The sequence below is a fragment of the Salmo salar genome, chromosome 07 (assembly GCF_965601325.2).
Source record: "Salmo salar chromosome 07, fSalSal1, whole genome shotgun sequence".
NCBI lineage: Eukaryota > Metazoa > Chordata > Actinopteri > Salmoniformes > Salmonidae > Salmo > Salmo salar.
The window spans coordinates 59,829,765-59,842,500 of NC_138297.1; the positions used below are offsets into that span (position 1 = coordinate 59,829,765).

Below are 12,736 nucleotides of genomic sequence, written 5' to 3' on the forward strand. Positions count from 1 at the left end.
GAGATACTTACAGTAGTGAGTGCATATATTTTCCTACTGATCCCCCGTGGGAATCAAACCCACATCCCTGGCATTGAAAGCGCCATGCTCTACTGACTGAGCAACACAGGACCGTTCCACCCCCTCCCTCTACTCCGCTCTTCTCCCCTGATGCCATATGTAACCCCCCCCCCCCCTGTCTTCTCTCCACAGCTGATCCTGGAGGCCCATAACGTCCCAGAGTTGTCTGCAGGGGTCAACTGTACCTTTGAGGACCTGGCTGAGATGGACGGTCTGGTGGAGGGGAACCGCATCAGGTGCAGCTCGCCTGCCGAGAAGGAGGTGCCTCGCATTATCGTAGACAAAGGTCTGTAACATAAGATACCTGACTGATTACAGACCAATCAAAGAGCTCGGTTTTTCTTTTGAGTATGTTATTATAATTTTTTTATTACGTGGGTTACATGAGTGTATTGACACTAATGGAGGTGTTACTGATGAAGCCAAAACACTAACTAGTTTAAGTATGAAGCCAAAACACTAACTCATTAAGCCAGGGACCTGCTAAATGTGGGAACTGATTTGCGTCTCATTTGGGTCTTCATGTGGCCTGGGGTTACATTCCCTGTTACCCATCGTAGCCCGGAAGCCCTCGGAGCAGCGCCCTAGGACGTGTTTAGTCATCCAAACAACCGTCATTACAGAGCGTCAGGGTTTATTTACTCTCTCACCGAGGAGGTATGCAGTCAGAACTGCAGGAGACATGTGGGACCCCAATAGCCCTGAGCGCGGGCAGATCACTCCACCTCTCCAGGACTCATTTCGAAGGCAAAGTGATGGGGAGGAGCGGTTGAAAATGAATCCCGCTGCCATTCTCCGAGATAAGCTTTCTTGTCCCTCTCTCATCCCTCGCTTCTCTCCTCCTAGATGTGGTTGGTTAACCCAGGTATAATTGAAAACGGCACACATCTGGGCGGCTGTCTGGTGGACTGGTAATCTTTCATAATACCCAGACGTCTCCATGTGGAGATATTGAAGACGCTGCCGCGCCTCAATAGAAGCAGGGGAGTGCTAACGCTACCTGCTGCTTCATGTTGGCTACGCTAATGCCTCCTCAAAAGAAGTAAGGGAGAGCTAACGCTAGCTGTTGCTTCACGTTGGCTAAGCTAACGCCTCCTCAAAAGTAGTAAGGGAGCGCTAACGCTAGCTGCTGCTTCACATTGGCATAACGCTAATGCTGCTAAAGAGAAAAAAAGAAGAAAACCCCCTGAATTGTTCCTCCTACAAATACTCTGCAGATGTTTATTAGTTTACCGCATTTAGCGAATGGCTTTTAAATAATTTTCTCTACATCAGTCTTCAAGGTAAATGAACAGGAGCTGGAGAGAAAGCTGCTAACCTAATGTAAAGGTGGGAAGGACTAAAGGCCTTAGAAGAGAGAGAAGGGCCATTCACATGGACACTTTCATTGTTGATGTTGAGCCTGCGTCCCAAATGCCACCCGTTTCTCTATGTAGTGCTTTTGGCCAGAGCCTGGTCAAAAGTAGTGCACTACATAGGGAATAGGGTGCCATTTGGGACTCTATCTAGGATAGCCATACACTAGCTAAATTAGCAGATGACTGGCTTTTTGGCAGTGGCCTCGGGTGGGTGAGAGCCCAACGGTGGGATTGTGTACAGCATGGCATGAATAATAACACCTATAAGTATTGGAGGAGAGGGAGTGGGGCAAGCAGGCCACCATGAAATTACAGGGCTGAGGGACCCACTGAGGCCTAACACACACTAAACCCCTGCTTACAGTATGGGGGGGGGGGGGGGCACTTACAGTGTACATAGGCTATTACAAAGGGTGTAAACACACCTTCACACCAAACTCTGAACTCAATCACACACACACACACACACACACACACACACACACACACACACACACACACACACACACACACACGTCTATGTGTATTTTGTCCTTTAGGAAACGCCATACTAAGGGATAGGGATGGAGTACCTCATTAGGCAGCCATCTTGTTCAGCCATCTTGTTCAGGCAGTGTCAGAGAGAGAGAGGCCGAGGGGCCCTGCAGGGAGGGGGTAGTGAGCTAGTGATAGCAGCCTAGCAGGCATCAAGGTAACATTTAGGTGCTCTAATGAGGACAGATTCATTGTCAGCCACACTTTACAATGATTGATGAACGATTCACCCCTTTTGTTAGAGAGAGAGAGAGAGAGAGAGAGAGAGAGAGAGAGAGAGGGGATAGGAAGACAGGAGAAACACAAAGGGAAAGAGGGAAAGAGAGAGAGCGGGAGTGACAGAGAGAAGAGAGGGAACAGAGACGAAGACCGGAGCGACAGAGAGAGGCAGCGAAGAAGGATAGAAGAAGACAAGAGTGACAGAGAGAGGGAGGGAGACGACAATTTTCTCTTTCTGTCTTTGGGGGAGGAGATGTCTGTGTCGGCCTGTTGAATTAAACATGGAGTCAGTCCTTCATTAGGAAACCAGACAGAAGGACAGGAGCAGACAGACTGTCTCTGTAGACACCTCCATTAACACACAGTCCTTCATTAGGAAACCAGGCAGAAGGACAGGAGCAGACAGACTCTCTCTGTAGACACCTCCATTAACACACAGTCCTTCATTAGGAAACCAGGCAGAAGGACAGGAGCAGACAGACTGTCTCTGTAGACACCTCCATTAACACACAGTCCTTCATTAGGAAACCAGGCAGAAGGACAGGAGCAGACAGACTGTCTCTGTAGACACCTCCATTAACACACAGTCCTTCATTAGGAAACCAGGCAGAAGGACAGGAGCAGACAGACTCTCTCTGTAGACACCTCCATTAACACACAGTCCTTCATTAGGAAACCAGGCAGAAGGACAGGAGCAGACAGACTCTCTCTGTAGACACCTCCATTAACACACAGTCCTTCATTAGGAAACCAGGCAGAAGGACAGGAGCAGACAGACTGTCTCTGTAGACACCTCCATTAACACACAGTCCTTCATTAGGAAACCAGGCAGAAGGACAGGAGCAGACAGACTCTCTCTGTAGACACCTCCATTAACACACAGTCCTTCATTAGGAAACCAGACAGAAGGACAGGAGCAGACAGACTCTCTCTGTAGACACCTCCATTAACACACAGTCCTTCATTAGGAAACCAGGCAGAAGGACAGGAACAGACAGACTCTCTCTGTAGACACCTCCATTAACACACAGTCCTTCATTAGGAAACCAGGCAGAAGGACAGGAGCAGACAGACTCTCTCTGTAGACACCTCCATTAACACACAGTCCTTCATTAGGAAACCAGACAGAAGGACAGGAGCAGACAGACTGTCCCTGTAGACACCTCCATTAACCTAGAGATCCTAGAGTCAGTACATCTCTGATATAGTAGATATATAATTCAGACTAGAGATCCTAGTCAGTACATCTCTGATATAGTAGGTATATAATTCAGACTAGAGATACTAGTCAGTACTTCTCTGATATAGTAGATATTTAATTCAGACTAGAGATACTAGTCAGTACATCTCTGATATAGTAGGTATATAATTCAGACTAGAGATACTAGTCAGTACATCTCTGATATAGTAGATATATAATTCAGACTAGAGATCCTAGAGTCAGTACATCTCTGATATAGTAGATATATAATTCAGACAAGAGATACTAGTCAGTACATCTCTGATATAGTAGATATATAATTCAGACTAGAGATACTAGTCAGTACTTCTCTGATATAGTAGATATATAATTCAGACTAGAGATACTAGTCAGTACTTATCTGATATAGTAGATATATAATTCAGACAAGAGATACTAGTCAGTACATCTCTGATATAGTAGATATATAATTCAGACTAGAGATACTAGTCAGTACTTCTCTGATATAGTAGATATATAATTCAGACTAGAGATACTAGTCAGTACATCTCTGATATAGTAGATATATAATTCAGACTAGAGATACTAGTCAGTACTTATCTGATATAGTAGATATATAATTCAGACTAGAGATACTAGAGTCAGTACATCTCTGATATAGTAGATATATAATTCAGACTAGAGATACTAGTCCGTACATCTCTGATATAGTAGATATATAATTCAGACTAGAGATACTAGTCAGTACATCTCTGATATAGTAGGTATATAATTCAGACTAGAGATACTAGTCAGTACATCTCTGATATAGTAGATATATAATTCAGACTAGAGATACTAGTCAGTACTTCTCTGATATAGTAGATATATAATTCAGACTAGAGATACTAGTCAGTACATCTCTGATATAGTAGATATATAATTCAGACTAGAGATACTAGTCAGTACTTCTCTGATATAGTAGGTATATAATTCAGACTAGAGATACTAGTCAGTACATCTCTGATATAGTAGATATATAATTCAGACTAGAGATACTAGTCAGTACTTATCTGATATAGTAGATATATAATTCAGACTAGAGATACTAGAGTCAGTACATCTCTGATATAGTAGATATATAATTCAGACTAGAGATACTAGAGTCAGTACATCTCTGATATAGTAGATATATAATTCAGACTAGAGATACTAGTCAGTACATCTCTGATATAGTAGATATATAATTCAGACTAGAGATACTAGTCAGTACATCTCTGATATAGTAGATATATAATTCAGACTAGACATACTAGAGTCAGTACATCTCTGATATAGTAGATATATAATTCAGACTAGAGATCCTAGAGTCAGTACATCTCTGATATAGTAGATATATAATTCAGACTAGAGATACTAGTCAGTACATCTCTGATATAGTAGATATATAATTCAGACTAGAGATCCTAGAGTCAGTACTTATCTGATATAGTAGATATATAATTCAGACTAGAGATACTAGAGTCAGTACATCTCTGATATAGTAGATATATAATTCAGACTAGAGATACTAGAGTCAGTACATCTCTGATATAGTAGATATATAATTCAGACTAGAGATACTAGAGTCAGTACATCTCTGATATAGTAGATATATAATTCAGACTAGAGATACTAGAGTCAGTACATCTCTGATATAGTAGATATATAATTCAGACTAGAGATACTAGAGTCAGTACATCTCTGATATAGTAGATATAGACATAAAATCAGTCAGCCCCTCCCATTGGTTGAGGTGCTCTGGGGTGTAATCATTAGTGCACACCTTTGCAAACAGTTAAAAAATGTTTTGCAACAGAAAACATTTCACAACAAAAACAAGAGTTTCTATACGACAAACCCGTTATGTTCCATGTGCTTCTTTTTGGTTCCGTTTGCTTCTGTTTGGTTCTGTTTGGTTGCTAGTGAATATATCCCAGGTAATCTAATATGTTAGAGTGGTCCAACTCCCTCCCTCCCTCCCTCCAGGTGATCACCAGATAGTTCAGCTCTACCTCAAGTCCAAGGAGACGGGCCTGGTCTTCGCCAACACCAGCTTTGTGTTCTACAACTGCAGCGTCCACAAGTCGTAAGTCTACATGTCTAGTCTCAGATACAGTCAGAATTACAGGCTTATTACATTTTTTTTAAAGTAAGTGTTGAAAATATCATTAGAAACTGTAACATGTCATTGATGTTTGATACCCATAACTAAAGAATATTAAAATAATGTCATAGTGACATAGTGTAGAAATACGAATTATTTGACTCAAAGAATTTCACATACTCATCTGATCATTGTTTGGGTTATGATTAGCTTATCTGTAGAAGTTTGCCATGATTAGGAATTTATTGCCTTTATTGCTCTCTCCTGTTCTTCACTCTCTCTCTCCTGTTCCTCGCTCTCTCTCCTTTTACCCTCTCCTCTCTCCTTTATCCTACTCCTCTCTCCTTATTCTTCTCCTCTCTCCTATTCCTTCTCCTCCTCCCTCTCCTCCCTCTCTCCTACCCCCCTCCTCCCCTCTCTCCTACCCTCTCTCCTCTCCACCCCCTCTCCCCCTCTCTCCTACCCCCCTCACCCCCCCCCACTCCTCTCTCCTCTGTCCTACTTCTCCTCTCTCCTCTCTCCTACTCCTCTCTCCTACTCTCTCCTCTCATCTCCCCTCTCTCCTACTCCTCTCTCCTCTGCCCCCCCCCCCTCCTACTCTCCTCTCTCTCCCCTCTCTCCTACCCCTCTCCTCTCCTACCCCTCCTCCACTCCTTCCTCTCCTTCTCCTCCTCTCTCCTTCTCCTCTCTTCTCCTCCTCTCTCCTTCTCCTCTCTCCTCTGTCCTACTTCTTCTCCTCTCTCCTACTCCTCTCACCTCCTCCTTCTCCTCTCTCCTTCCCCTCTCTCCTCTCTCATACTCGTCTCACCTTCTACTCTCTCCTTCTCCTCTCTCAGGTGTTTGTCATGTGTGAGAAGCCCCTACCAGTGCCACTGGTGTAAATACAGACACGACTGCACCCACGACCCACGCACCTGCTCCTTCCAGGAGGGACGCGTCAAGAAGCCAGAGGTAATTTCAGAGGTCAAGGGTCAAGAGTATACGTTAGTTGATTATGATGTCTCATTGGCTATTGAGATTCAGGATGTAGCATCCTCATTGGTTCACTTGTGAATATCTTGAATAATACAGGCTGTGAGTGATCATATCATTATAAACCAGCAAACATACAGTATTTATGATAGGATCATACTTACTGTATATCCTGCATCATGTAAAGCAAAGTAGTCAGCTACAGTACCATACTTAATCTGATATATCTGGCTCAGGCTTTCTATGCTTATCCTTCTCTCCCAAGAAGATGATTACAGACCCACCAAATCTAATAAAAATGAAACATTTCCTTTTCCCAGCCCTATTCCCAATGACAGCTTATTTCATGTGAATTATCAATAGTATTGGCACTGGCCTATTCCCTTTGAAGCAGGACTCACTGTAATTAGACATCTTTACTGTGAAGCTTGATGAGCTACAAAACAGGCCTGGATTCTCTCCCTGGCACCACACCGGCCTTGAGGGTGTGTGTGGTTGCGTGTTTGGGAGTGTGTGTGTGTGTGTGTGTGTGTGTGTGTGTGTGTGTGTGTGGGTGTGTGTGTGTGTGCGTGTGTGTGTGTGTGTGTGTGTGTGTGTGTGTGTGTGTGTGTGTGTGTGTGTGTGTGTGTGTGTGTGTGTGTGTGTGTGTGTGTGTGTGTGTGTGTGTGTATGGGTTGTGTGGTGTTGAAGGAAGGTATGGCAGGAGGGCAGCATGGGGAGGAACTGTGTAGTTAATCTGGCCCTCAGGGCATCCATGATGAAGACCCCTGTCTTGATGTCTGTTGCCAGGTGCTCCACGACAAGCAGGAACAAGCTCAGGGAGGGTTTTCCTCTTTTGATGAGTTTTATGCTCCATGATTTAGAATCCCACATTAGAACACCATCTCTGCCCCCAAGCGATTCAAGCACATGCAACGTGTATAAACGTAGCTGGAATAAAAAAATATATAATTAGATATTCATTATCTCTTTGAACTGTGGGAGAACTTCTCCGAGAGTACGTGAAACTTAGCTTGGCGTTTCAGGATCCAATTAACACTCGTGTTGGTGGTCAATATTGACCCAGGGATAATAGTAGGATTCTTCTCATTGTGTTGACTGACAAAAAACCCAGCTCCCAAATAAAGCTGGGGGGATTTAGCATTAGCATGTTAATGACATCTCTCCCCGACATGTTTTTGTTTGACTGTTGTTTTAAAAAGCAGGTGTTTCTGTCCGCCTAACGAGCTTCATTTGGATTTAATTAACCTCGGGATTGGGGGTCGGGGATTGTCGCTACGTTCAACGTCACTGCGAATTAATGGATTTGCCTCGCATGCGCGGGTGCACGCGCACATAGACACATAAACCTACACTCACACACACACACACACTCCCCCAACCCTCCACCGCTCCAAGCAGAAGACAATGACATGTCAACTTTGCTCAGACAAGTGGGATGGCCCCTCGCGGCGACCCTGGGATAGATGCATTTCACTATATTATTCCAATGAAGGGATTTCAGGAAGTCGATCTGGGTAATCCGCTGATGTTTCGTAATGAGCGACGTGATGCAGAGGCCTCCCGCTGACTGAGCCCCCTGTTAGTATGCACAAAGATAAATCACTAAAGCTAGCTAGGCCGGAGTCCACGGCGTGCTTTGTTGTCATTGGGTAACCGATGGGAGTGGACAGGCAGGAGCTGCTCAGACTATAACGGGATATTGCATTGCCCCGCGAACTCCGCTTTTCAGCTCATGTTGTTGACATGGAAAACAATGTCAATCCAAAATGGCCGCAGACAGCCCCACGTAAAAACTCACTAATCTAAACCATGAACACGCTCCCCTCTCCCAGATATGTCATTTGTTATGTGAATAAACACTATTTGTGTGCATCCGTAGCTACTAGTGTATATTCAGATTTACAAAAGCTTTATTTTCCCAACATTGGGCCATTTTATCTACTGTATGTGTTCTGGGGTTGTCTGAGGTGAACGAGGGGGGCATCAAATACTTTTCTTCCTCCATCCCTCCTGTCTTCCCCTCTGTCTGCCTGTGGTGTCATGCTACAACACCACACACGTCTTCACATCAGAGGAACCTCTACCTACAACCTCCCTGGGGGACATGGAAACCCATGAAATATGTAATCATGATATTAAAACCTATCAAAGTCCTGCAGGTTGATTTCCTGGCCAAACAGGCCCCTAACGAGCTGGATCAGAGCAGGAGTTTGTCAGCATCTATCTGATGAATTGGATGGAACTATTAAGAGACGTTCATTGACACATGTAATTGGCACTAGTTCCAAAGGCATTGGCAGTCCCAACTGTAACCAGACCACAACCATGTCAATGTGAAAAGAATGGGTTTGGAAGGAACAAAAACAAATGTCAAAAGTGAAGTGTGGATATTAACAAATACTAAAAGTGAAGTGGGCATATTAACAAATGTTAAAAGTGAAGTGTGGATATTAACAAATGTTAAATACTAAAAGTGAAGTGTGGATATTAACAAATGTTAAATACTAAAAGTGAAGTGTGGATATTAACAAATGTTAAAAGTGAAATGTGGATATTAACAAATGTTAAATACTAAAAGTGAAGTGTGGCTATTAATAACAAATACTAAAAGTGAAGTGGGCATATTAACAAATACTAAAAGTGAAGGGTGGATATTAACAAATGTTAAATACTAAAAGTGAAGTGTGGATATTAACAAATGTTAAACACTAAAAGTGAAGTGGGGATATTAACAAATGTTAAAGTGAAGTGTGGATATTAACAAATGTTAAACACTAAAAGTGAAGTGTGGATATTAACAAATGTTAAATACTAAAAGTGAAGTGTGGATATTAACAAATGTTAAATACTAAAAGTGAAGTGTGGATATTAACAAATGTTAAAAGTGAAATGTGGATATTAACAAATGTTAAATACTAAAAGTGAAGTGTGGCTATTAATAACAAATACTAAAAGTGAAGTGGGCCCGGGGGGATATTAACGAAATACTAAGGAAGGGGCTGCCAAGTGGTGGGGATATTAACAAATGTTAAAGTGAAGTGTGGATATTAACAAATGTTAAATACTAAAAGTGAAGTGTGGATATTAACAAATGTTAAAGTGAAGTGTGGATATTAACAAATGTTAAAATGAAGTGTGGATATTAACAAATGTTAAAAGTGAAGTGTGGATATTAACAAATGTTAAAAGTGAAGTGTGGATATTAACAAATGTTAAATACTAAAAGTGAAGTGTGGATATTAACAAATGTTAAACACAAAAAGTGAAGTGGGGATATTAACTCTTACATCTAGACGTTCCGCTAGCGGAACACCTGCTCCAATATCCAATGATAGGCGTGGCGCGAATTACAAATTCCTCAAAAAATACAAAAACTTCAATTTTTCAAACATATGACTATTTCACAGCATTTTAAAGACAAGACTCTCCTTTATCTAACCACACTGTCCGATTTCAAAAAGGCTTTACAGCGAAAGCAAAACATTAGATTATGTCAGCAGAGTACCAAGCCAGAAATAATCAGACACCCATTTTTCAAGCTAGCATATAATGTCACAAAAAACAAAACCACAGCTAAATGCAGCACTAACCTTTGATGATCTTCATCAGATGACAACCCTAGGACATTATGTTTTACTAAATTACTCACGATAAACGTTCACAAAAAACATAACAATTATTTTAAGAATTATAGATACAGAACTCCTCTATGCACTCGATATGTCCGATTTTAAAATAGCTTTTCGGTGAAAGCACATTTTGCAATATTCTCAGTAGATAGCCCAGCCATCACGGCTAGCCATTTAGACACCGACCAAGTTTAGCCCTGATCAAACTCCGATTTACTATTACAAAAGTTTCATTACCTTTGTTGTCTTCGTCAGAATGCACTCCCAGGACTGCTACTTCAATAACAAATGTTGGTTTGGTCCAAAATAATCCATCGTTATATCCGAATAGCGGCGTTTTGTTTGTGCGTTCCAGACACTATCCTAAATGGTAAAGAAGGGTCGTGCGCATGGCGCAATTCGTGACAAAAAAATTCTAAATATTCCATTACCGTACTTCGAAGCATGTCAACCGCTGTTTAAAATCAATTTTTATGCCATTTTTCTCGTAGAAAAGCGATAATATTCCGACCGGGAATCTCCTTTTCGGCAAACAGAGGAAAAAATCACAAAGACGGGGGCGGTCAGGTCACGCGCCTAAGCCCACAGTCCCTTGATCGGCCACTTGAGAAAGGCGATAATGTGTTTCAGCCTGGGGCTGGGATGACGACATTCAGGTTTTTCCCGGGCTCTGAGCGCCTATGGACGACGTAGGAAGTGTCACGTTAGAGCAGAGATCCTTAGTAAAAGATAGAGATGGCAAAGAAGTTCCAGAAATGGTCAGACAGGCCACTTCCTGTAAAGGAATCTCTCAGGTTTTGACCTGCCATTTGAGTTCTGTTATACTCACAGACACCATTCAAACAGTTTTAGAAACTTTAGGGTGTTTTCGATCCATATATAATAAGTATATGCATATTCTAGTTACTGGGTAGGATTAGTAACCAGATTAAATCGGGTACGTTTTTTATCCAGCCGTGAAAATACTGCCCCCTAGCCATAAGAGGTTAACAAATGTTAAAGTGAAGTGTGGATATTAACAAATGTTAAACACTAAAAGTGAAGTGTGGATATTAACAAATGTTAAACACTAAAAGTGAAGTGGGGATATTAACAAATGTTAAACACTAAAAGTGAAGTGGGGATATTAACAAATGCTAAAAGTGAAGTGGGAATATTAACAAATGTTAAAGTGAAGTGTGGATATTTACAAATGCTAAAAGTGAAGTGTGGATATTAACAAATGTTAAAAGCTAAAAGCTCAAACAAAAGAACAAGGGGACTGACCAATATTGTCAGGATGAATGGCAGGGAGAACAGGCATCAACACAGTATCAAATGGCACTGAAACGGAGACATGCCTCCAGAACGAGCAGAGACAGAGCCAGGGAGAGAGATGGAGAGAGAGAGGGAAAGAGGGAGGGAGGGAGGGAGGGAGGGAGGGAGGGAGGGAGGGAGGGAGAGAGAGAGAGAGAGGGGAGAGATGGAGACAACTAGAAAGAGCCAGGGAGGGAGGGAGGGAGGGAGGGAGGGAGGGAGGGGGAGAGAGAGAGAGGGGAGAGATGGAGACACCTAGAAAGAGCCAGGGAGGGAGGGAGGGAGGGAGGGAGAGAGAGAGAGAGAGAGAGAGAGAGAGAATGTTAAATACTAAAAGTGAAGTGTGGATATTAACAAATGTTAAATACTAAAAGTGAAGTGGGGATATTAACAAATGTTAAATACTAAAAGTGAAGTGTGGATATTAACAAATGTTAAATACTAAAAGTGAAGTGGGGATATTAACAAATGTTAAAGTGAAGTGTGGATATTAACAAATGTTAAATACTAAAAGTGAAGTGTGGATATTAACAAATGTTAAACACTAAAAGTGAAGTGGGGATATTAACAAATGTTAAAGTGAAGTGTGGATATTAACAAATGTTAAATACTAAAAGTGAAGTGTGGATATTAACAAATGTTAAATACTAAAAGTGAAGTGGGGATATTAACAAATGTTAAACACTAAAAGTGAAGTGGGGATATTAACAAATGTTAAAGTGAAGTGTGGATATTAACAAATGTTAAATACTAAAAGTGAAGTGGGGATATTAACAAATGTTAAACACTAAAAGTGAAGTGTGGATATTAACAAATGTTAAACACTAAAAGTGAAGTGTGGATATTAACAAATGTTAAACACTAAAAGTGAAGTGTGGATATTAACAAATGTTAAACACTAAAAGTGAAGTGTGGATATTAACAAATGTTAAAGTGAAGTGTGGATATTAACAAATGTTAAACACTAAAAGTGAAGTGTGGATATTAACAAATGTTAAACACTAAAAGTGAAGTGTGGATATTAACAAATGTTAAAGTGAAGTGTGGATATTAACAAATGTTAAATACTAAAAGTGAAGTGGGGATATTAACAAATGTTAAACACTAAAAGTGAAGTTGGGATATTAACAAATGTTAAAGTGAAGTGGGGATATTAACAAATGTTAAAGTGAAGTGTGGATATTAACAAATGTTAAACACTAAAAGTGAAGTTGGGATATTAACAAATGTTAAAGTGAAGTGTGGATATTAACAAATGTTAAATACTAAAAGTGAAGTGGGGATATTAACAAATGTTAAATACTAAAGTGAAGTGGGGATATTAACAAATGTTAAAGTG

At 41.2% G+C, this 12,736-nt stretch overlaps 1 protein-coding gene across 3 annotated transcripts in view; it reads left to right on the forward strand.

Annotated features, from left to right (window-relative positions):
• The window catches only part of LOC106609762 (plexin-A4), a 491,160-nt gene that overhangs the window by 352,606 nt on the left and 125,818 nt on the right, over positions 1 to 12,736 (forward strand). For all 3 annotated transcript variants that reach the window (XM_082977797.1, XM_082977795.1, XM_082977796.1), the window contains exons 7-9: positions 193 to 346; positions 5,380 to 5,479; positions 6,334 to 6,448. In XM_082977797.1, the coding sequence (XP_082833923.1) occupies positions 193 to 346; positions 5,380 to 5,479; positions 6,334 to 6,448 (369 nt within the window). The remainder of the gene's footprint in view (positions 1 to 192; positions 347 to 5,379; positions 5,480 to 6,333; positions 6,449 to 12,736) is intronic.